General features: G+C 34.7%; 1 protein-coding gene across 1 annotated transcript in view; it reads left to right on the top strand.

Annotated features, from left to right (window-relative positions):
* Positions 1-24441, top strand: part of SRFBP1 (serum response factor binding protein 1) — a 62023-nt gene that overhangs the window by 17868 nt on the left and 19714 nt on the right. Inside the window, exon 4 of the mRNA XM_069589540.1 lies at positions 17676-17747. Coding sequence (XP_069445641.1) covers positions 17676-17747 — 72 coding nt within the window. The remainder of the gene's footprint in view (positions 1-17675; positions 17748-24441) is intronic.

Raw genomic sequence — 24441 nt, 5'->3', positions numbered from 1 at the left:
GAGTGAGTTGCCATTTCCTCCTCTAGGGGATCTTCCTGACCCAGGGATCGAACCTGAGTCTCCTGCATTGGTAGGCAGATTCTTTACCATGCCATCTGAGCCACCAGTAAAGAGGTAATGTAATAAACATGAAGCTTTCTCTCTAAGGAAAAAAAGGTCCAAAGATGTGTGCTGAGTTTTCAGATTATTTCCTCACAGCTAAATATACCCAGTTAACTTTTTTTCCTCACTTCTCTGAGGCCATTAATTTTCTTTATGCTAAATATTCATATACAATGGTAATTTACATGTGAGATCTTGCTCTGTCTGCTACTCTTCTCTGTGTTAAAACTCTTTCACCTTTTGTTCCATTCTTTTTTTATTTTTGCATGTTTCAATCTCTTATTAAAAGCATCCTTTGCTCTTTATCAGCTGTTAGAATTCCTTTGTCTTGTGCTCCATCATGGCCTGTTTCTAAGTTATATACAACATACCCAGATTTCCAACTACACATTAAACTCCATCATCTACCTTTCCCTGAGTTTCTTCCTGGGAAGAAAAGTGAACAGATGGCAAGGCAGCCGTTTTAATTCTTCCTCTCTGATTTGTAAAAATACACCTTTTTTGCAATTTTTTTCCTTTTGTTTGTATTTCCCTCTAACTTTTTGGAAAATATTTCAAAACTAAAGGAAAATTGTAATGTTACGGTGTAATAATAATAATACCTTGTATCACGTACATGTTTATCCCTTACTGGCAATGGTGAGTTCCAAACACTTGGTTTAGATGTTGTCTGACAGATTCCTCCCTTTTAAAGGCTCCTTTTTCTATTTTAGCATTTGTTAACTCATCTGTAAGATGGTAATTTTGAGACTATGTGAATATCCTGTGGTCTTGTCACCCAGTGACTGATGTTCTGTGACTGAATCAGTTAACAGTTTTTATTGTTTCTGTGCTGGGATTTTTTTTTTTTTTTTCTCTCATAAGATTTTAATCCATTGAAAGGATTTTCTTTTTTTGGAGGCGGGGGGGCATCATGCTGCTGCTATTGCTGCTGCTAAGTCGCTTCAGTCGTGTCTGACTCTGTGTGACCCCATAGACAGCAGCCCACGAGGCTCCCCCATCTCTGGGATTCTCCAGGCAAGAACACTGGAGTGGGTTGCCATTTCCTTCTCCAATGCATGAAAGTGAAAGTGAAGATGCTCAGTCGTGTCCGACTCTTAGCGACCCCATGGAATGCAGCCAACCAGACTCCTCCATCCATGGGATTTTCCAGGCAAGAGCACTGGAGTGGGGTGCCATTGCCTCTCCTTTTAGCATCATAGGATAGGGATAATAGCCATTTTTGCTTTTGGAGAGGAAAAGATGGTTGTTTTTGTTGTTCTTCATCTGCTGAGTAATTTGAGGGGTTTTTTGGTTTGTTTTGTTCTTGGCTGCGCTGTGCAGCCTGCTGCAGTACCTTTATTTCCTTATCAGGGGTCGAACCCATGCCCCCTGCAGTGGAAGCATGGAGTCCTAAGCACTGGACTGCCAGGGAAGTACCATATGCTGGCTAATTTTGAATTGTACTCTGAACTTTACGAAGATTAAACAATAGGGATTCAGGGTTTGCTTATTCTTCTCCAGTGAATGGTGGCTTTTTCAGTTAACTTTTGGAGTAGGCTTTTATTTCAAACTGGCTCAGCTGGTAAAGATTCTGCCTACCATGCAAGAGACCTGGGTTCAATCCCTGGGTTGCAAAGATCCCCTGGAGAAGGGAAAGGCTACCCTTTCCAGTATTCTGGCCTGGAGAATTACATGAACTGTATAACCCATGGGGTCACAGAGTGGACATGACTGAGCGACTTTCACTTTTGCTTGAATTTCGAACAGTGTTTCTTGGATAGCACCTTTAGCTTCAGTTCAGATCTTTTGCCTTTTGGTGAGATGAACTGAATCTGTTTCTTTGTTGAGTTGTTCAAGTTTCAGAACCCCTTGTATGGTTCTGTCTCTTCTGGGTTTCCCCTACTCTCTCAGCGGGTAATGTACCCAGGCTTCACTGTTCCGTGTGGTCCTTGGCCACTGCTCCTGAACCATGAGAAATGCAGTTAGTTTTAGGTTACATTCTGAAGAGATGGTGACTTATTTGTACAGCTTTCCATGTGTATTCCTAGTGCGCTTTGACACTGCATCAGGGTCTGCCTTCTTTGATTTACCCTGCTTTACCTTCAGAGAAGGTTTTTTGTAGTGTGCCCAGTTTTCATTTTTGCCTTATTTTGTTTTTTGAAGGAAAGGTTAATCATGTTATCTGCTAGTACCTTGGTCTGTCATTCCCAGAAATGGAAGTAGCCAAAGTTCAAAGTAATTGTAAACTGCTAAAGAAGACTGAGCACCCCACAACCCTGTGAGTTTAGGTTTGAGAGAGAGAGAATAAATAGACTGAGAAAGTGTAGATAGGGAAGGAGAAAGAGAGCCAAGAGAGTATGGAATCTAGGAAACCAAGTGAAGAATCTGTTCCAAGAGAATGGAGTGATGAACTAAGTGTTTATATTGATACTTTTGTTCTTGTTTTCAAAATTAACAATATTATTTGTAAAGTGTAAACTCACCTATTAGATCATAATCATTAATGAATTTTTCAAGTTGTCTCAATTCTAGAGTCTAGAATACCTTGCAGAATTGTGCTGATAGAACCAGAAGGGGTTTTGTTCTTGCTCATGTCATCCTAAGCATGCCTTCTATTCTTCCCCTTCCCTGTCTTGTTTTTTTTTTTGTAAAATGATATTAAAATCTCAAAAGTTTGAAATGTTTCCACATTCATATTTTCTTCCTTTATGTCTGAAACCTAGAAGCTGCAAACACTGGTCCAAGTATGAAAGAGGCATAATGTTTCTGTTTCTTGTTTGGTTTCTATACTCAAGCATAACCCATGTTATGGTCTTCTATAGTTACAGGTTCAGCACTATGACCTGTAAGTCTCTTATAAATCTGTACTTTTTATTTAGATTACTTTTCTCTAATGCATTGTAGAAATCAAGTAATAAATAATTTTTTAAACCTTTAGGTGACTTTAAAGATCCTCAATAAAAATTGTCAACTTAGTATGTTTTTGTGTGTTAGTTTTAATGTTAATTATCAGAAACCAAAGACTGAACAGGCTTTTCATTTTATAGCCAGCTTAACCAGCACTCTTAAGACCATTTAACTTCTAATTCAGTTTTGTTTTTTTTAAGGGAGAACTTTTATTGCTTCTGAAGGCAGAGCAGGATGCCCTGATTTAATATCCTTCTGCACTCAGCTTGTGACATTTGAAATGATAAACAGGAAGTCATAGTGGTATTTTAAAAGGGCAAGGGACCAGTATATACCGCTCTCCTCACACTCATACAACATCATTTAGTAACAGATCATCACATTGGAATTCCATTTTGCTTTCTTGGCATGTGGATCCTGCAGCTTTAAGCCAGTATTTTGAATAGTTCATATTCCTGAAATCCTTAGCAGTGTTGCATTTTTTAATATGTAGGAGTCATGGTTTTCATTATAAGCTGCTTTGATATTAAAGATGTTATGTCAAGTCTCTGGTGGCTTCAAAGTATTTTTGTGTTTTAAATAAGAGCAGTTATAGCAAATAAAAATGGTGTTCATTCACTGCTTTTTAAACTCCTTGCTTTTATTTGAAAACGAAAAGGTACAGGTCCTTGTTGGTAAAATTGATGAAGTACTATTACCACTTTCTGAGTCATTATATACACTTAGTTTTAAAATGAAAAACTGACTTTGGAACTGCTTCAGTCCAGTTAAGCCTAGTTCAAAGGCTTCTTAGTGTGTAAACAGGATTTAGGGGTAGGAAGGAAGGAGTATCATATGAGGTTTTTTTTTTCCCAGAATGTATATTGTTGTTTTTTCTGTTTTGTTTTGATTTGATTTTTTAAGTTTTGTAATTTTGGAAATTTGAACCTTGGCATGACGTTCCAGCTAACTGTGAAAGTACCCAAAGCCCCTTTCAACTATTAATTTTTAAGAATTTGGACAACCAATACTACTGCCCTAATTCCAGTATGGAATAATGCAGTGATTGAGAAAAGGAGCAAATAGTGCAGCATATTTTGTTGGAAATACCCAGTGGGAGACAAAGGGCCCCAGAGAAAAGCAGCAATAAGGATAGTAAATAACTTTTCTTTTAATGAGGTTTTCTTTCTATTCATCTGGGATATCACCTGAATTTTGGGTTAAATGGAGACAGATTATTTTTAAACATTTAAATTCCTTACTTTGAACATATATTTTATGTTGCTAGATTTCTATTGTAATGGAAGCTCTCTCTGTGTATTTGTTTTTCTATGTTAGAATACCTCGTGTTAATGGTTTGCTGTTCAATTAGTATTTTGTGACAAGAGAAACTTTGTTTTTCTTGCCGGTGAAGAATTTTATTTTTTACTCTACCTGCCACTAAATTATGTAAGCTATGTAGTCTTCCCAGAAATAAAAAGAGTCCTGAGTAGTGACTAATTCAATTTAAAAAATTTTTTTTTAGCAATTTGCATTGAAAATGTATAGTTCTCTTTTATTCTCCCCTTCTATAAAAACTAAACTCTTCACAAGGCATTTTAATTTTATATATGAGTGAGGTTGAGAGAGAAATTCTCACTTTTTAAAATTCTTGATTTTCGTTGAAACTCGGTATATTAAAATATAGAACTTATGAATTTTGGTTGTAGTGAATCAATAACTATAGTTTTCTTCTGTTAGTCACAATCTGAGATAGCATCCTAGTTTATTAATGATCATATATCTTTAAGACCCATGAAATTTGCAACCAGAAAAGAAGAAAGTATAAAGAAAAAAAGCAATTAGGAATTTACGGTACAGCTGTTATAAATTCCATATTATATACTCAGGTTGGTTAAATGTATTTTAAATTAGAGCCTATTACATATGTAGATTAATAGATTTCTGCTGTCAGGGAGCACATTGTTCTCTGGGGAAAAAGCATGTTAATCTCTATAATATATGCCATACCCTGTTACAGTCAAAGAGTTGTAAGAACCTAGAGAAAGGATCAATTTATTTAATTACTTTTAGGACTTAGGGAAGATCTTACAGAATGGGTGGCACTGAGTTGGAACCTGAAGAATAAATATGATTCTGTTTTCAAAAAGGTAGACTAGATAAATAGAGCATAAGAACAAAGCATACAGATCTGCACGTACCTCCAAGTTATGATAGGGTCTTTGAAAATTATGGAAGAGCAAAAGATTGCTTTTAGCTAGTAATTAGTTGAGGAATGTTTCTTGGGAAAATTTAATTTAAAAATTACTGATTTTTCAAATTGATGTGATTTCCTTGATAGTAATTAATTGAATCCCAATTAGACAGCAAGGATAGTGTTTCATGTAACAACTTCACATCCAAGATTTACATCTTATTTATAGCACTGTGAAGCTCAATTTCAGATATAAGGATACTGCTCATAAATAGCTTAATAATTTTAGTTATTAATTATTTAGCACTTGCTCTATGTCACGTTTTTTGCTACAATCTACATGTGTTATTTGTAATCTTCTTATAAACTCATAAAGGTTCCTGTTTAACCCCATTTTAATGAGATGAAAACTGGGTATTTAAGTGTTAATTGCTTTGCCCAGGGTTTTTCAGTCTATATCTATCTATATCAGTAACCTGTGTTCTTAACACTCTACTAACCTAACCTCTCTTAACTTAAGAATTAAGTACACAGGTTTTTTATCAAGATTGATAAAGGTATGATAAATATGCGTTTGCATTGTGTTTTTAATAGAAAAGTAAAAATACTGGTGAAATACTGTATCATCATTGCTCCTTTGAGTTGAAAAATAGTATTCATTTTTAATTTGGTACAATTAGAATAGTTGGGACTTCCTGAAGATACAGAATATCTTGTTATCCATAAAGGCTTTTGTGTGTAAATTTAATATTTAGAAATAATGCCTGGACGCTAAACACCAAAATAATCAATTCCCTTGGGATTATGTACTGATAACAGTGATTATATTTCAAAAAAGTTTTATTCCTTACTCAGTTTGGCACTATTGTGGCTCAGCTGGTAAAGAATCGGCTTGCAATGCAGAAGACCTGGGTTCAATCCTTGGGTTGCAAAGATACCCTGGAGAAGGGAAAGGCTACCCACTCCAGTATTCTGGCCTGGAGAATTCATGGACTGTAGTATAGTAGTCCATAGTCCATGGGGTTGCAAAGAGTCGGACATGACTGAGCAACTTTCACTGTCACTTTAAAAACATACTTGAATGTAACATCCTATTGATACAGGTTCCTTAAGCTATTAACACTTAGAAATATAATTAAGAAATGAGTATGTATTTTATCATATATGCCCTTGGAAAAGTTTACTTCAAATTTGAAGGTTCTAGAGAAAATACTTTGAAGGAATTCGAACTTATAATAACAAATAATGTGACTTTCTAGAGACTTTGAAAGATTGTTCCTTATGCTTTCAGTTAAAGATTGCTCTCTTTCTTAACACATGCCTATAACCCTTTTAGAACATCCCTATATCTTAGTCTTAATTCTAAAATTACAAGGAAAGACTGCCTCAGGCACTTACAATTTCCGTAACAATTTCCCACCTTTTGATGCATTTTCTAGTTGCTACACTGTGGGGAATATTTGCTATGAGCTTATATAATTATTCATTAAATTTGAGGTTTTGTTTGTTTCTTTGTTTCCCTAACTCTTTGTTGTTGGGTTAAGAAATCTAAAGTTGCAAAGGTATGTAGATTTAAAAAATTCAGGAGTAAAGTGCATTTAATATATTCATACCAAGCTATAATTTTGTCCTCTTTTTGACATACATACTAAATAATAAAAAAATAATACCTATATATTATCTCACCTTCTCTAATTGTTCTTATTCTCAACATGTTATTCTAAATATGGTGTTCAAGTATTTTGTTTACTCCCTATAAATATGCCACGAAATAATGCCCATTTAAACAAATGTTTGGATTCCACTCAAAAATGGTTAACTTTTATCCCCAAAGCCAGCCATTTTGTTAGAAAAGAATCTCTAGAATGAAAAAATCTGTTTACTCTGACTTATTTTAGAATGCAGAATTGTTCTGTGTAGAGTCTCTGGGTTGATATAATTACTCTTATCTCATTTTCTCTGCCTGCCTCTTTGAACGTGACAGAAGTGAGTCATTTTATGTGCCAAGAACAGTTTAGATCAGGGGAAAGGAGGATAGAAATGTCCTATTCTGTTTTCTAAAAAGTGTTTCTATTGTGAGAGATAAGGTGGTTTTAGAGTTTCATTTGACTAAATTATTTGATGATGTTTATGCTTAGTTACTATTTTTAAGTGAAATGCAAATGTTTGGACTGTCAAATTGTACAAGTTGTTTTTAGCACACTGAAATTGTAATTATTTTTCATATATAATTATTTTCATGTCTAATTATTTTCATATCTTGATGAAAATAATTTATAGTTGAAAGATGAATTCTGTTTTTAAAATACAAAACTTCAACTTTAAACATGAATGAAAGTCACATTGGCAGTATAATAGTCCTTTATCTGCTCACATCCCAAGACCCTCAGTAGATGCCTAAAATGGCAGATGGTATCCAATCCTATGGACTTCCCTGTTGGCTAGTATGGTAAAGAATCTGCCTGCAATGCAGGAGACCCAGATTTGATCCCTGTGTTGGGGAGATCCCCTGGAGATGGGAACAGCTATCCATTCCAGTAATCTTGCTTGGAAAATTTCGTGGACAGAGGAGCCTGGCAGGCTGCAGTCCATGGTGTTGCAAAGAGTTGGACATAACTGAGTGACTGACAGTTTCAAACCAATCCTATAAGTATTGTGTGTTTTCCTAAATGTGAATACCTGCAGTAAAGTTTAGTTTACAGATTAGGCACAGTAAGAGATTAATAGTAACTAATAATAAAATGGCACAATTTTAAAGTAGACTGTGATAAAAGTTATGTGAATGTTGATCTCTCTCCTTTATCAACCTCTTCAACTCTGCCAAAAATGTGGCAGAGGCTTCTTGATTGGCAAATGCAGCTTTCCAGTAATTTTTACATTTTTCAATCCAAACCTGTTACTGAATCTGTGTAATCGTCCCTTACTTGCAGTAACGCGAGTGTCACCTGTTGCAGTAAGTCTTCCTGTAGGCTCAGTGCTTTCTGGTGCAGCCCACAGCCATCACTTGAAATGTGTTTTGTGTTCCTGTTGTCCATCCACAAATTTAATGCCTTTTCCATTTTAACTAGGCACTTATCCATGATTTTTGCAGTTTGAGGCTCAGCAGCAAAACTAGCTTGAATTTCTTTTTTTTTTTTTTCCATCATAATTTCATGGATGGAAAATTTGTTCTTACTGTGGATCTTACCAACCTCAATACAGGATTTATTATTATTATTATCAAGAACTTGCACGTTTTCACTTAAAGAAAGCACTTTACTGCTTCTCTTTAGCATATCCAAATTGCCAGTGTCACTGCTCCGAGGCTCTGTGATACCTCAGCAGTCCGTCTGATAGGAAATGGCTTCTGAATGACTAATGAGCATGAAACCTGGACAAATGGATGATTGATGTACCAGGCAGGACAGATCAAAATGGCACAAGATTTCATCACCCTACTCAGAGTGATGGCTCATGATTTAAAATTTATGAATTGTTTATTTCTGGAATTTTTTATTTTTGAACTGCCATTTACTGTGGGTAACTGAAACCGCAGAAACCAAAGCCACAGGTAAGGGGCGAGTACTGTACTATTTGTTGATCTTTAGTAATGCTTTGAACTGGCTGCCAGCAAAAACCTGAAATTGGTAAAATTTTCTAATAGTAAACCTACTTTGTTTTGTTATATCATTCTCATAATAAGCAACCTAAGTTAGCTTTTCCTGTTGTCTGCCAGACCAGATCTAATTCCTTGTGGGTATTAAAAGGTTTTTATCAGGTGGTCTCTCTCTTCCTGATCATTTTTGTCTGCATATTACAGTCAGCGTTGTATCTCCTCCACATACTTTGTACATTGTCCTGTTTTTAAGTTTCATGGGCTTTATTTGATAACAGGGCAGAATTCGCCACCTCTTACCTGCTCTTTACAAAACTAGAGTGAATCATTTTCACAGCCTTCACCATCCTCTATAACAGTGGTTTTACTGGGGGAGGCAGGGGATAAATGCACAAAGATTCATGCCTGGGATGCATATCATAATGGATGGGAGGTTTGGCCAATTTGAGAAAGGTCCCCAGTAATTTGAGTATCTTTTTATTTTCCCACCATTGAGAGCTACAACACTGAGGAAAAATTGCCCTGCTACTTCATCTTCATATGTATAGTTCTTAAGTGATAGTTTTTAACAGTCTATATTTTAGTACATCTTCCCTTGTGTTATGTCAGGTCATTTGCATGTTATTTTAAAAACTCTACTCTTTCTGGTTATTTGTATTTTTAAACAGCACCTGATATTCTGCACAATAGTAACATTTCAGATATTAATGTGAACATCTATTATAAACAGATATTTGAAGAGATAATGGCAAAGCACCATTAAATTTTTCTAATCAAAATGAAGATAGATCTCTATCAAAGTTGTTTGGTAACGTTTTGTTTCTTTTTCTTATTTTCCGTCTGATGCTAATGTTTGAGATTTTATTATTGAAGAATTTTGGATTTAAGAATTTTAATTTCAAAAGTTGAACTAAAATCAACAGTAAGTTGGTAACTTTTAAAATGTGGAAAGGTGTAATTCTAACAGTGAAGAAGAATAAAGCCATTTGCATTATTTCTTGAAATTTTTAACAGGTTGGATTGATACTGTTTTTGTACCATTAACTAATTTGTGTCCTTGGGTCTGTTTCTTCACCTTAAAATTTGAAATAATTCCTGTCTGAACTATTTGCTGTAGGGATTAAATAAAATATGCCACATCAATGTTCCTAGTACTATACTAGGAACATTTAATTTTTCAAGATTTTGAATGTCTGTAGTCTTTTACTCCATATAATTTGCATGGATGAACTATTATTTGAGATAGCCATTGTCTTCAATACCATTTTTTTAAAGGTAGGCCCAAACTATTCAGTGACAGAGAGTTCCTGAACCAGAGGTCTTTTGGAGACGTAGCATACCACACAGTCCATCATCATTGTCCATGTTGCGTTATGACTTTAGATTAGTGCAGAAATCATTCTTATTCTTTGACTTTGTACTGTAGGATCCAAAAAATGAAAGTTTTACCTAGTATGGTTAGAACTGTACTTTGCCTGAAGAGTTTGCACATTTTTATAATGACTTCAGAACCATCCAGATGGCCAAAGTACTTTACTTCAGCTCAACAAAAATGTACTAGGTCTGTACTTTGTATGCCAAATACTGTGCTAATTTACAGGTATATAGAAATCAGTATGGCATTTGCCCTTGAGAAGCTTGTAGTCTGATGAGAGACATGGACATGTAAACAGTTTCAGTGCAGTGTATTGAATACAATACACTAGAATACAGTACATCTACTGGTAGATGTATTGGAGGAGCACCACTTAGTACTGCTTTGAGGACTCAAGAAAAACTGCCTGTAATATGAAACTGACTCTTAAAAAGTGACTGACTGTAACTTCACAGGTTACAGAATGGAGACTTGAATTTATATGGCATTATTGTGCTTTATTATTTGAATTTATAAAGGAAGTACTTGTAGGATCAAGAGTTACAAAATTTTTAGAGTATTTTACTAGTTTGCCTAAATGAAGTTATGTTATCTGTGATAATGATGTAGATTCACGTCTCAGTGTAGTCATGGATAAAGATGCATGGGGTTTTTTGTTTTTAACTTAGAAAATTAAAAAATAACAAATGTGAATGAAAGACATAGTTATAAGTGTACTCTCTTGTAGTTCATTCAGCTCCTGAGCAAGAGCAGTGTTTACTAGCAGGTCTGGTATATATTATACCCAATACTGAGATAACAGATACTTAGTTTAACAATTTATAATGCCTAATAGGTAAAAATAACTTCAGTATCTATTCTGTTAACAAGTATTTCTGAACACTTACCAAATGACATTCCCTTTTCTAGGCACTTAAAATACACCTGATGCTCCTCAAGTAAGAGGAGTGCTGAGGTCTGCTCATTAGATTTAGCAGTGTGGAGATTAGTGAAAACAAAAGAGATTGATGGGGATATTTGTGTTAAAAGTCTGCTTGAAGTGGCTTTAGGAGAAAAAGAGCATTTGGAGATAGCAAAAATTGGCAAGTATTATGATTAGGGTGGCTATATGACTAGATTTCCCTGGTGTTGTGGTAATCATCACTTGTCCCAGCATTATTTTTAATAGAGCCTCATTTCACTCTCAAATGGGTACTGGTTTAAACAACTAATCATATGGTCAGTGTGGTTATAATTCTTTGCTGTCATTATTCTTCTGACACCCAAATTTGACCAGTAGTATCCTTTCTAAGCTGCCTTTTATGAGTTTTTGAGAGAACCCAATTTTCTTTCCTGGCGTAACAAAATGTTGCATGGATTATACTTTTTTCTGCCTTAGATTCTAATCAGCCATGTCTCTAAGAAGGCTTGCTTCATTTCAGTGACACTCAGAAACAAAGAGTTGAAACATTAATAGATCTTGATTGGGGAGAGAGAGAGTGAGAAAGCTAGGTGACTGGTTAGAGAAAGGCATTTTGCAATAAAAAATTTTAAAGCACACAACAAAGATACTGGGGTGGGAGAATAGGAAACTTATTCAGGGAATTCTGTGTAAAGCTGAATGAATGCATATAAGACTTATGGAAAAAGAGTATTACAGTGTTAGAAAGAGGCACCGAGACCAGATAATGAAAGGATTTCAACACCAGAATAAAGGTTTCGGGCTTCTTTCTGTATTCAAGACAGTGACATAATGGTCCTTGGAATTACTGGTTGTGGAGGCAGGAAACTCAGTTACGTTATTATAACCCACACAATCCATAATGAAGTTCTGATTCTGTGGGTAAAATAATGGTAATCCAAAGGAGGGAACTAAATTCAACAGACACCACAGCAGAGTAGTGGAAAGGGGGATGGGGAGCATAGCAGAGGCATGACGAGGAGACCCACAGCATCAGATGACTCTGAGCTGTCTAACCTGAGTAGCAGAGGCTGGAGATGCCATTAAATGCCATAGATAACACAAGAATAGGTGAAGGACAAAGAGGTGTTGTATTTGGAAAAATCCTTGGCGATATGATGACAGAGTATAACCTTATTGAAGTTCCATCTGGTACTGTATTTAGGAGACAGTAGAACAGTATTTAGGAAATAGGGTTTTTGTTGTCACTGAAGGGTAACCATAATGACATTCCCATCTGTGGAAAAGCATGAATTTGGATGTCAATAGCTCTCTCACGAGTTATTTCAGATTCTTTATTTCAGAGAAATGCATTTATTGCTTCATTTCCAAATAGACAAAAAATATGTCCAAGAATCCAGACTTTTCTTGGCACCTTGTAAGTCCCTGGTATTAGAGATTAACCCTTCATAATCTAAGATATCATGTTCCAGTTTTAATCATATTTTGGAAAGTACAAACATGTTTTATATTTTATTACATTAGAAGCCCAACCTTAATGAGAGTCTCTTGGAATTAAAAGTATCAGCCTGATTAATGCCTTCAAGTTATTTTTTGTCTTAGTGTCCCTCTCCACAGCCTGATATAGAATAGTTTGGTTGCAAACATACTTTCCCCACTCAGCCAGAGACAACGTTACACTAGTTTTATGTTTAGTTATGAGTTGGTATATTCATTTGTTCAAACGAAAGCCTTTGGAGAGAAAAAAAGACAAGGAGATAGCCAGATAATCAAAATTTGAGATTAGCTAATTCCCACAGAGTTTGCTCTTTTGAGTATAAGCAAAGCCATAGCATCTGGCACTGTGGAATAAGGAACTGAAATATTCTGCTGGGTCTGGTTATTAGTGAATGGCTATCTTTAATGTGGGAAACTTGAGCAATGTTAGTTTAAATTAATGAGTTTCTTAAACTTTATTGGCTTCTCATTTTCTCTTTTTAAAATTGAATGGTTGAGGGTCCCCAAGGTTGAATGATTCACTGGAAGGATTCACAGGACTCAGGAAAAACAAACAAAACAACTTTTATACTCAGAATAACAGTTTATTTATACTCAAGGATACAGATTAAAACCAGCAAAAGGAAGAGGCCCATGAGGGAAGTCTAGGAAAAATCAGGCATAAGCCTGTAGATGCCCTCAGCCAGTATAGTGTGGTTGCATGGACACACTCCTAGCAGAAATGTATGACAACACTTGCAAAGTGTTGCCTACCAGGGAAGCTCACTTGAGCCTTGGTGTCAGGAGTTTTATTGGGAGCCAGTCACATAGACATGAATCGCCTGCATGACTCCTCTCTACTATGCAGACTCCAACTCCCCAGAGTGAAGACATAGTCATCATAAATCACATTACTAGGGTAAACTACCTGATCAACTTGGTAAGCCTGTGGCCCAAGGGCTCAGAACTTAATTCCTAGGAACTGGCCAAAGGCCAGTCCTGAAGAAGTTAGGCCTTCTCAGGAATGTGCAGTGGGAGCAGCCCAGGCCTGCTGACTTAACCCTTTCCTGCACAGGTGGAGAATTATGTGATAGCTGAAGTCCCTTATAATTCTGATGTTTTATAAACAGAGTAGTAACTCATATGTTGTAAAGTAGTTAATGCTTTATTTCATCTTTAAGAAGGCTTAGATAATCATAGCTATTTGAAACTTGAAATAAAAGAAACAAGTTATGCTGATGCTAGAAAACAAAGCTGAATTGAATGTCGAAAAACAAAAAAAATGTGTGTCTTATACAAGTCAAAACAAACCCTGCTCACTAATGAATAAGCTTACAAGTCAGAAGATGAACATTAAGGAAATTAAGGAAGTGAACATTAAGGGAATCTATGGAGGAAAAATTACTTAGGCCCAGTTTCAGAAGCTTAAGTTCATTTAGCATTTGATTAGCAAATTATTGATATTTTTAATTTCTCAAGCACTTATGATAAATTTAGACAACTTTTTTTAGTGAAAAATTTTTGCAGCATTTTTGTACAGTTGTGTAAAATTGCTCAAGTTTTACTTGTCTGGTATAATGTTAGTCTCTCACTCATTTTAAACTTGTTTAGTGAAGTATTCAGTATTTAACACCTGTTACATAGTTCCGATATCTTCATTTTCCCATTGTTTTCTCCATGGTTTTCTAATTGAGAATAGTTTTGCGTTTTAATATTGTCATTCGTTTTCCCTTTTAATGTGCTTAGGTCATATTTAAAATTTCTTTGATTTAAAAGTGTTCAACATTTTCTTTTCATAAGTTGAAATATACCTAGGCATTTTTTTTTCCCCCAGAGTCCATAATGTATGACTTTGGTATAAAATTTGCAAATTACCATCTGTAATAATGCATCTTGTTCTGCATTTAAAGTTGCAGAATTTTATGAAATGGTTAAATTCAACTTAAAATAGAGAAAGCTCTAAAATTTAAGAAAAATACTTTTATCTGAAAAAAGATACTAGAATTAGTTTTATATAAAAGAAAGCTAAGTGTTCCTGTCTTAGTCATTTTACTTATCATTAACCCCAAATACTATAAATGGCATAGTGGAAAATTATCATATAAGCACTGAAATGATGTCTTTTCTCTCACATTTTTACTAGTATTTTCTTAACCATGTTGAGGGCTTCCCTGGTGGCTCAGACATTGACGAATCCACCTGCAATGCATGAGACCCGAGTTTGATCCCTATGTAAGAAAGATCTCCTGGAAAAGGGAATGGCACAGTCTTCTTGCCTAGAGAATTCTATGGACAGAGGAGCCTGGTGGACTACAGTTCATGGGTTGCAAAGAGTTGGACACAATTGAGTGACTAACACTATGTTTAAGTCCATTGCATGAGGGGATCATACAACCTTTCTACACTGAGTATGTGTAATGTTTTTGGAATAGGAACAGAGCTGTTGTGTAAAAGTGTCTTTTCCTGGGTCTAGAAATGAATCTTAATTTTTGAGTTGGTATGAAGTCTTTTCTTTTATGGCACCTACCTGGCTTATTAGCTAGTGTGGTTTCCTGGCCATTCACGATATATCTATATGTTTCAGTGAGTTCTTAAGTAGTATTTAGCCTTTTCCTGCTATACCTAAAAATTAAGGTAGTGTAGAATACTTTTGAGCAGTAATGTTCTACTTTGAAACAGATACTCTAGTGGGTCCTTGTAGTTTTTTCTAGTATTTGTCTTTTCTTTGCTTTTCTAAAGAAAAAGCCCACATTGGCATCTAAAAATTCTTTGGAAATTCTGAATTTGACTTTTCTGTTGATAAGAGACTTTACTGACCTCTCACTGAGGAATAAGCATTTTAAATTTCTTCACCCTGGTCCACTTCTGTTGAATAAATGTGTCATTGTACTAGGATCAGATACACAAAGATGAGTAAGAAACCATTCTCACCCTTGAAAAACTTATATTCTAGGCTCTTCATTCCATTTTCCCATCAAGAAAATGAAAGACAAGATTAACATAAGCATAAATTATTCCCCAAATTTTTTATGTAGTTCCTCGGACCTTTTGACCAGATGGCTTACTGCCTAACCATGTTCAACCTAGCTTCTTCCCATGTACTTGAAGTGGAAGTGTTCCCAAGATGCTGGTTAGATTATACGTCAATTTCTGAATAGCTAGCCTGAAAGCTGAAATTGTTGAAACTCTTTCATGACCAAGCCTCTAAATACCACTTGTCTTTTAGAGTTCTCTACTTTTTACCTAAATGAGGGCTTTTTGGAGTTTTATGTACAAAGCTTGCAATCTTACATGCTTTTCAAACTCTTATGGGAAGCCATTCATTTATAATGAAGAAAGTAGCTGAATTGTCAGGTGAGGTACTACAGCCACAACTTCCCATCCCATTTACTGCAGTAAAAAATTCCCATCATCCAAGGCATTCTTTGAAAACTATGGATTACTTCAGATCTTGTATTAAAAAAAAAAAATATTATACTATTCCCTGTAGCTTATATTACTGATCTGTTAGACCCTAGTGAATTTTGCTATAGCAACTGGCTTTCATAATCAATTTGAAGGATAATTTATTCTTACAATATGAGTAAATTGAGTTTTGTGGCTAGATTATAATCTATCATTAGAACTACTAAATCCAAACCAAGAATAATGAAAATGGTTTCTTAAGACTTCTTCCTTTAAAAGTGTGTTAGATATACTGAGTCAGAATGGATACAGGTTTAGAATTTGGAGCAACAATTCGAAAGTCTTGGCAGTTTACCATGAATTTCACAAGAAGACTGCATAGCTGACTCTTAGAAGAATTGAGAAAGGCTGTCAGTTAGATTTCATCTTATCTTCTAAAGGAATACTAACATTTGAGGTGCTGCTCTCCATTTGGAATAACATATCAAAGAGTCTTTTCTGAAAGGCAGTTCCTGATCTTTTCTGAATAAAACTATAGGAAAGAAAGAATAACTTCATAATTTATATTTTATTACCAAATGAACTGCTTGATTCATTAAATTCCTCAGTGTCTAATTAGGATAGTTCTGAACCAAAATTCTAGTTATGGCATAGCATTTCTATTTATACAGTGTTACTTAAGCACCATTTAAAAATTTTGTATGATGTCATAGGAGATATGGTTATATTTAAAATTAAGTTAAAAATGAATTGACCCAAAACACTGAATTATGCTATTGTTGATGTTCATTGACTAAGTCGTGTCCAACTCTTTGCGACCCATGAACTGCAGAACACCAGGCTTCCTTGTTCTTCACTATCTCCAGGCGTTTGCTCAAAATGTGCATTGAGTCAGCGTTGCCATGCATTGGTCACTTAAGAAGGCTTTCTTACATCTCCTTGCTGTTCTCTGGAACTCTGCATTCTCCTTTGCCTTTCACTTCTCTTATCTCTCAGTGGTTATCTCAGGCAACCACTTTGACTTCTTGAATTTCTTTTTTCTTGGGGATGATTTTGGCCATCACCTCCTGTTCAATGTTATGAACCTCCGTCCATAGTTCTTCATACACTCTGTCTACCAGATCTAGTCCCTTGAATCTATACATTACCTCCACTGTATAAGCGTAAGCAATTTAAGTCATACCTGAATGAGCTTGTGGTTTTCCCTGCTTTCTTCAATTTGAGCCTGAATTTTACAATAAGGAGCTGATGATCTTAGCCACAGTTGAATCCAGGTCTTGTTTTTCCTGACTGCATAGAGCTTCTCCATCTTCAATTGGACAGAATAGAATCAGTCTGATTTTGGTACTGACGATTCCTTAGTGGAATGCATATCAAACTTAAACTCTGAAAGAAGCTTGTAGAAGGATATATAATAAAATTATAATTATGTCAACACTGCCAGTAATTTTATTTACTTTTCTTTGTTTTTCTGTGTTTCTTAGTTTTCTAAAATGAAAGATTAATCCTTTCCAGAGTAGAAAAATATTTGTGGTTTAGATTTTTTTATATCAAGGATTAAAATTAAGTATTTCTCTATAAATATGGGCTTTTCTTTATAAATTGATAGAATTTCCAGTGTCCTGAAATATCATTAAAATAAGTAATCATTTCTTTAAATAACAGTCCTTGAAAGCAAAACACAGGAAGAAATTCAGCTCATAATATAATGACAGTTTAAAGTTAGGCTCATAACTAAAATTAGTTTACTCTTTTACAGGAGTTGAAACCTGATGTAGTAACTAAATCTGCTCTTGGTGAAGATATCAACTTTGAAAAAATCTGCAAAAAGGTAATTTTGCAGTAAGTTAAATTTCTTTTGGGAATAGTTCCATATTTATATTCTTGACCTCATTTTTTCTTTTAACTTTTTTTCCTTGAATAAACCAGTTACTATTAGTGTATGATGATTTTCCCTATTTGAGCTCTACTATTGCTACCAAAAAGTTTTTATGATAACTAATGAATTTTACTTTATTCTTATATCACACCTCCAGAGACCTTAAAAGGTATGTTGAAGTTAATGTGGCATTTGTGTGCTAGATTGCAATTAGTCTGTTAATCTTATTATTTAGAACAAAGATTTTTTATTTTTTCCAAATGCTAGTTTTTATAAATATTTAATCTCTACATTTATCCTATGGAAATTATTTCTACCCCCTTTTTATAAGTAAGGAAATTGAAGCTCAGGAAGTAAGAAGTGAGCTAAGTAAGAGTACACCACTGTTAGGTTCACAGTTACTCACATGGACTTTTACACAGATCTTCTGCCCCTTGCGTTTGGTACACTTGCTTCTTGCTTTTCCCTCTTTTTCATTTCTGCCCACTCTGCTGAAGCCTACATAACAGTTCCACCAGGGAACAGTTTTGAATTAACTGACTTTTGTAATGATTGATTTTCTGTTTTCACTTTTATTCACGTTTACTGTAATCTGTATTATTTCTTCCACTTGCATTTGTGTGTTCTTGCTCTTTCCTCTGGTTTCTTAATTTAGAAGCTTAAATTACTAATTTAGACATTTTTTTTTCTTCGAATATAAATAATTAATGCAATAAAATTCCCTCTAAGCACTGCTTTAGCTACATCTTATAAATATGATATATTGTATTTTATTTTCTTTGATTTTAAAATGTTTTAAATTTCCCTTAAAACTTCACCTTTAACCTATGGTTTAATTAGATGGATATTGTTTAATTTCTGAACAGTTAGAGAGTTTGAAGTACCTTTTTGTTTTCTTTATGATCCATGAGCATAGTTTTCATGATTGTTATTCTTTTAACTTTAGTATTTATGTTATTTGTTCAGAGTATGGCTTATCTTGGTGAATATTTCATGTGCACTTGAAAACAATATTTTATTGAGATCAGTGTCCTGTAAATGTCATTTAAGTCAAACTGATTGATGGTGTTGTACAGATGATTTACAGCTTTACTGACTTGCTGCCTGCTTGTTTTATTGATTACTAGGAGAGATGTGTTGGAATCTACAACTATAAATGGCAGTTTTCCTATTACAGCTTTAAGAAAAAAAATACTCTTAACTCCACATTTATGTACACTAGTACTCATTTCTCTGTAATTAATTGATATTAGACATTAGAATTTTAAAACATTTTATCGTAAGAAGGCCAGAAAATGAAAGCTTGTTGTATGTTTGAGGAAAGGGAACATTTGTTTTTGTTGTTATGGTCCTTGTCAGGAAAGCAACACCAAAAAGTCAGGAGCATGATTTTACAGCTTCTTTATTTTGATTCTACCTGATTCTACAGTAAATATTCTTACTTCATAGCATTCATTTATAGAGAGGAAAAAAATTTAGTTCTGTAATACTTTTTTACTTGGTGTATATGTTTCTGACAAAAATAATGACATGTTAAATAGAATAGTGGTAATTGTATAAAAATATGGTAGAATGTATTTGTTTTCTCTTGAGAGTTTAAAAAAATAATAATTTAAGGTTTTTACCAGAATAAATTTTTCTCATTTTCTTGTTGCTGCACCCTAAGAGTGTCTCAGTAATATTTAATCTATGATGGGAATAAAAACCAATTTATTTTTGTTGCCTAATATTATGTTTCCATTTAAATTTCAGCACTGAAGCTTGACAGTATTTTTTAATTGGAACTTGAAAATACCCAAAATAATATATCTTTGTCTTTTTTTCTTTGAACTTTTCAATCTGATTATTTTCACTTGGAAGGTTACTGTTAGTTAATGTATGTGTAGTGTTTGTAAAATCAGATTTCTTTAGTGCATCTTATTTCATTTACAACCTTTTGTTTAACCTTCCAGTGTGTGAAATGTCATCCTAAAAAAATGGGTCTGTATTCGCTTATCATTTATATTTTCTAAATAGTAAATTCATTTGCATATCACTAGATTTATAGTTATGAGATGTATCATAAACACGTAGAAAGTTTGGATCAAACTGGAATGTTGTCAAGCAAAAAGAAAAAATTCATTACATTTCTGCCCTTTCAGTACCTTCCTCCAAATGAAAGGAAGGAAAGGGAGGTAGAGAAGAACAAAGGAAGACGGTTCTGTTTTATAGGTCTTGATGGAACCCTTGAGGATTTAGAGCCAAGGGAAATTGCCTTGCTTAAGAATGGTTTCAGATTCCTCCTGAGCTATTTGATTTCAACTATTTTGTTACTGTTTTATTTCATTTATGATATTCTTCCCATTGAATTAATGTTCTTCTGTATCAAATATGTTAATAAGTTAGCTGAGTGTCATGGAGAGAAGACTGATTGGTTTGCCACAGGAAGGGAAGTTAATTAAAGATGACCAAAGAGGTAGTATAAGGCTATTACATAGAGCTTATACATTTGAAGCTGTCTGACCATCAGAATAGAGCAGAACAAGCTGACTTGTGTAACTCCTTAGAGCTTGCTTAGTTCTTCCATATACATTAGTATCTCAGTGGATCTTACAACCTTAATTTCAAGTGTAAACGTTCATGTGTATACATGCATGTGTGTACATGTGTGTAGTAATACTAGTAGTATCTTCATTTTCCAAATTCAGAAATGGTTAGAAAGATTAAGTAGCCAGTTAATATTTGTATGAGAGTTTTAAAACTATAGCATTTGGGCACTAGAACTGTGACATTTCCAGTTATTGCCAGAATTTCAAGGACTTCTCAAATCCAAATGTCTGTTATAGGCAGAACAGTTGGCCAGGCACTATGGAAAAAAGGAAAGGAATAGAACATAGTTATTTTAAAGGATAAGAGGAAGCAAATTAATATTTGCTAACATCTACTAGTAGCTGACTTGTTAGATACTTTATATACATTAGCTTTCTCATTAAGATGATAATAATCTCATTTAGCAGATGAGACAGTGGGCCCAGAAAGGTCAAAATATACCTGTGGTCAATCAGTAGGAAATGTTAGATCCAAGGTTTAGATCTAACCAAAGTCTCTGCCTGCAAAATGAAATTTTAGGACAAAAGGGTATAATAAGTCTCTATATAAAAGCATTTTGGAATCATGGGATTTTAAGAGTTTAATGAATATAGAAAAATCTCCTGTTCTTCTAAATGTGGACTCTAAGCCCTTTACTTGTCACAATTCTTCTGATTCAACTAAAAGGACTGTTTCTTTTTATATTTCTAAATGTTTTTAATAAATACAAATATGAATGTGTTGACTTCTATCTTTCTTTTGTTTTTTGAATGTTGAGTTTTTTTAATATAAATATTTATTTTAATTGGAGGTTAATTACTTTACAATATTGTATTGGTTTTGGCATACATCAACATGAATCTGCAACAGGTATACATGTGTTCCCCATCCTGAACCCCCCACCTCCTCCCTCCCTGTACCATCCCTCTGGGTCGTCTCAGTGCACCAGCCCCAAGCATCCAATATCATGCATCGAACCTGGACTGGCCATTCGTTTCATATATGATATTATACATGTTTCAATGCCATTCTCCCAAATCATCCCACCCTCTCCCTCTCCCACAGAGTCCAAAAGACTGTTCTATACATCTGTGTCTGTTTTGCTGTCTCGCATACAGGGTTATCGTTACCATCTTTTTAAATTCCATATATATACATTAGTATACTGTATTGGTGTTTTTTCTTTCTGGCTTACTTCACTCTGTATAATCGGCTCCAGTTTCATCCACCTGATTAGAACTGATTCAAATGTATTCTTTTTAATGGCTGCGTAATACTCCATTGTGTATATATACCACAGCTTTCTTATCCATTCATCTGCTGATGGACATCTAGGTTGTTTCCATGTCCTGGCTATTATAAACACTGCTGTGATGAACATTGGGATACACATGTCTCTTTCAATTCTGGTTTCCTCGGTGTGTATGCCCAGTAGTGCGATTGTTCTGTTCCCAGTTATTTAAGGAATCTCCACACTCTTCTCCATAGTGGCTGTACTAGTTTGCATTCCCACCAACAGTGTAAGAGGGTTCCCTTTTCTCCACACCCTCTCCAGCATTTACTGCTTGCAGACTTTTGGATCACAGCCATTCTGACTGGTGTGAAATGGTACCTCATCGTGGTTTTGATTTGCATTTCTCTAATAATGAGTGATGTTGAGCATCTTTTCATGTGTTTGTTAGCCATCTGTATGTCTTCTTTGGAGAAATGTGTATTTACTTCCTTGGCCTATTTTTTGATTGGGTTGTTTATTTTTCTGGAATTGAGCTGCAGGAGTTGCTTATATATTTTTGAGATTAGTTGTTTGTCAGTTGCTTCATTTGCTATTATTTTCTCCCATTCAGAAGGCTGTCTTTTCACCTTGCTTATAGTTTCCTTTGTTGTGCAGAAGCTTTTAAGTTTAATTAGGTTCCATGGAATCAATAAAATAAGAAATGAAAATGGAGAGATCACAACAGATAACAGAAATATAAAGGATCATAAGAGACTACTATCAGCAATTACATGACAATAAAATGGACAACGTGGAAGAAATGGACAAATTCTTAGAAAAGTACAACTTTCCAAAACTGAACCAGGAAGAAATAGAAAATCTTAACAGAGCCATCACAAGCACAGAAATTGAAACTGTAAACAGAAATCTTCCAGCAAACAAAAGCCCGGATCCAGACGGCTTCACAGCTGAATTCTACCAAAAATTTCAAGAAGAGCTAACACCTATCCTACTCAAACTCTTCCGGAAAATTGCAGAGAAAGGTAAACTTCCATGAAGTTTCTATGAAGCCACCATCACCCTAATGCCAAAACCAGACAAAGATGCCACAAAAAAAAAAAAAAACTACAGGCCAATATCACTGATGAACATAGATGCAAAAATCCTTAACAAAATTCTGGCAATCAGAATCCAACAACACATTGAAAAGATCATACACCATGACCAAGTGGGCTTTATCCCAGGGATGCAAGGATTCTTCAATATCCACAAATCAATCAATGTAATACACTACATTAACAAATTGAAAAATAAAAGCCATATGATTATCTCAATAGATGCAGAGAAATCCTTTGACAAAATTCAACATCCATTTATGATAAAAACTCCAGAAAGCAGGAATAGAAAGAACATACCTCAACATAATAAAAGCTATATATGACAAACCCACAGCAAACATTATCCTCAATGGTGAAAAACTGAAAGCATTTCCCCTAAAGTCAGGAAAAGGCAGGGGTATCCACTTTCACCATTACTGTTCAACATAGTTTTGGAAGTTTGGGCCACAGCAATCAGAGCAGAAAAAGAAATAAAAGGAATCCAAATTGGAAAAGAAGAAGTAAAACTCTCACTGTTTACATATGACATGATCTTCTACATAGAAAACCCTAAAGACTCCACCAGAAAATTACTAGAGCTAATCAATGAATATAGTAAAATTGCAGGATATAAAATCAACACATGGAAATCCCTTGCATTCCTATACACTAATAATGAGAAAATAGAGAAATTAAGGAAACAATTCCATTCACCATTGCAACAGAAAGAATAAAATACTAAGTAATATATCTACCTAAAGAAACTAAAGACCTATATATAGAAAACTATAAAACACTGGTGAAAGAAATCAAAGGACACTAATAGATGGAGAAATATACCATGTTCATGGATCAGAAGAATCAATATAGTGAAAATGAGTATACTACCCAAAGCAGTCTACAGATTCAATGCAATGCCTATCAAGCTACCAATGGTATTTTTCACGGAGCTAGAACAAATAATTTCACAATTTGTATGGAAATACAAAAAAACCTTGAATAGCCAAAGCAATCTTGAGAAAGAAGAATGGAACTAGAGGAATCAACCTGCCTGACCTCAGGCTCTACTACAAAGCTACAGTCATCAAGACAGTAAGGTACTGGCACAAAAACAGAAATATAGATCAATGAAACAAAATAGAAAGCCCAGAGATAAATCCACACACATATGGACCCCTTATCTTTGACAAAGGAGGCAAGAATATACAATGGATTAAAGACAATCTCTTTAATAAGTGGTGCTGGGAAAACTGGTCAACCACTTGTCAAAGAATGAAACTGGATCACTTTCTAACACCATATACAAAAATAAACTCAGAATGGATTAAAGATCTAAATGTAAGACCAGAAACTATAAAACCCCTAGAGGAGAACATAGGCAAAACACTCTCCGACATACATCACAGCAGGATCCTCTATGATTTCTATCTTTAGGTAAAACCTAGAATTGAAGTCGAGTTAATGTTAAAAGTACTGCTACTAGCTTTCTACCTGTATGAGTTCCTTTAGTCAATTTGATTTCTAATTTTTAACTGATGGAAAACTGCTTTACTATGATGTTTCGGTTTCTGCCATAAGCAGCACATTACAATCTGTTCATGCTGCTTCTGGCAGAAACCAACACATCATTGTGTATATATATACCCTCCCTCTTGAGCCTCCCTCCACTCACTCCAACCCATCCCTCTAGGTCATCACAGACCACCAGGCTGAGCTCCCTGTATTTATAACAATTTCCTATTAACTGTTTTACACACGATAGATGATA

This window comes from Ovis canadensis, chromosome 5 (assembly GCF_042477335.2).
Source record: "Ovis canadensis isolate MfBH-ARS-UI-01 breed Bighorn chromosome 5, ARS-UI_OviCan_v2, whole genome shotgun sequence".
Taxonomy (NCBI): Eukaryota; Metazoa; Chordata; class Mammalia; order Artiodactyla; family Bovidae; genus Ovis; species Ovis canadensis.
The sequence above is the reverse complement of the archived record's forward strand: the minus strand, read 5'-3'. Positions and strand labels throughout refer to the sequence as shown.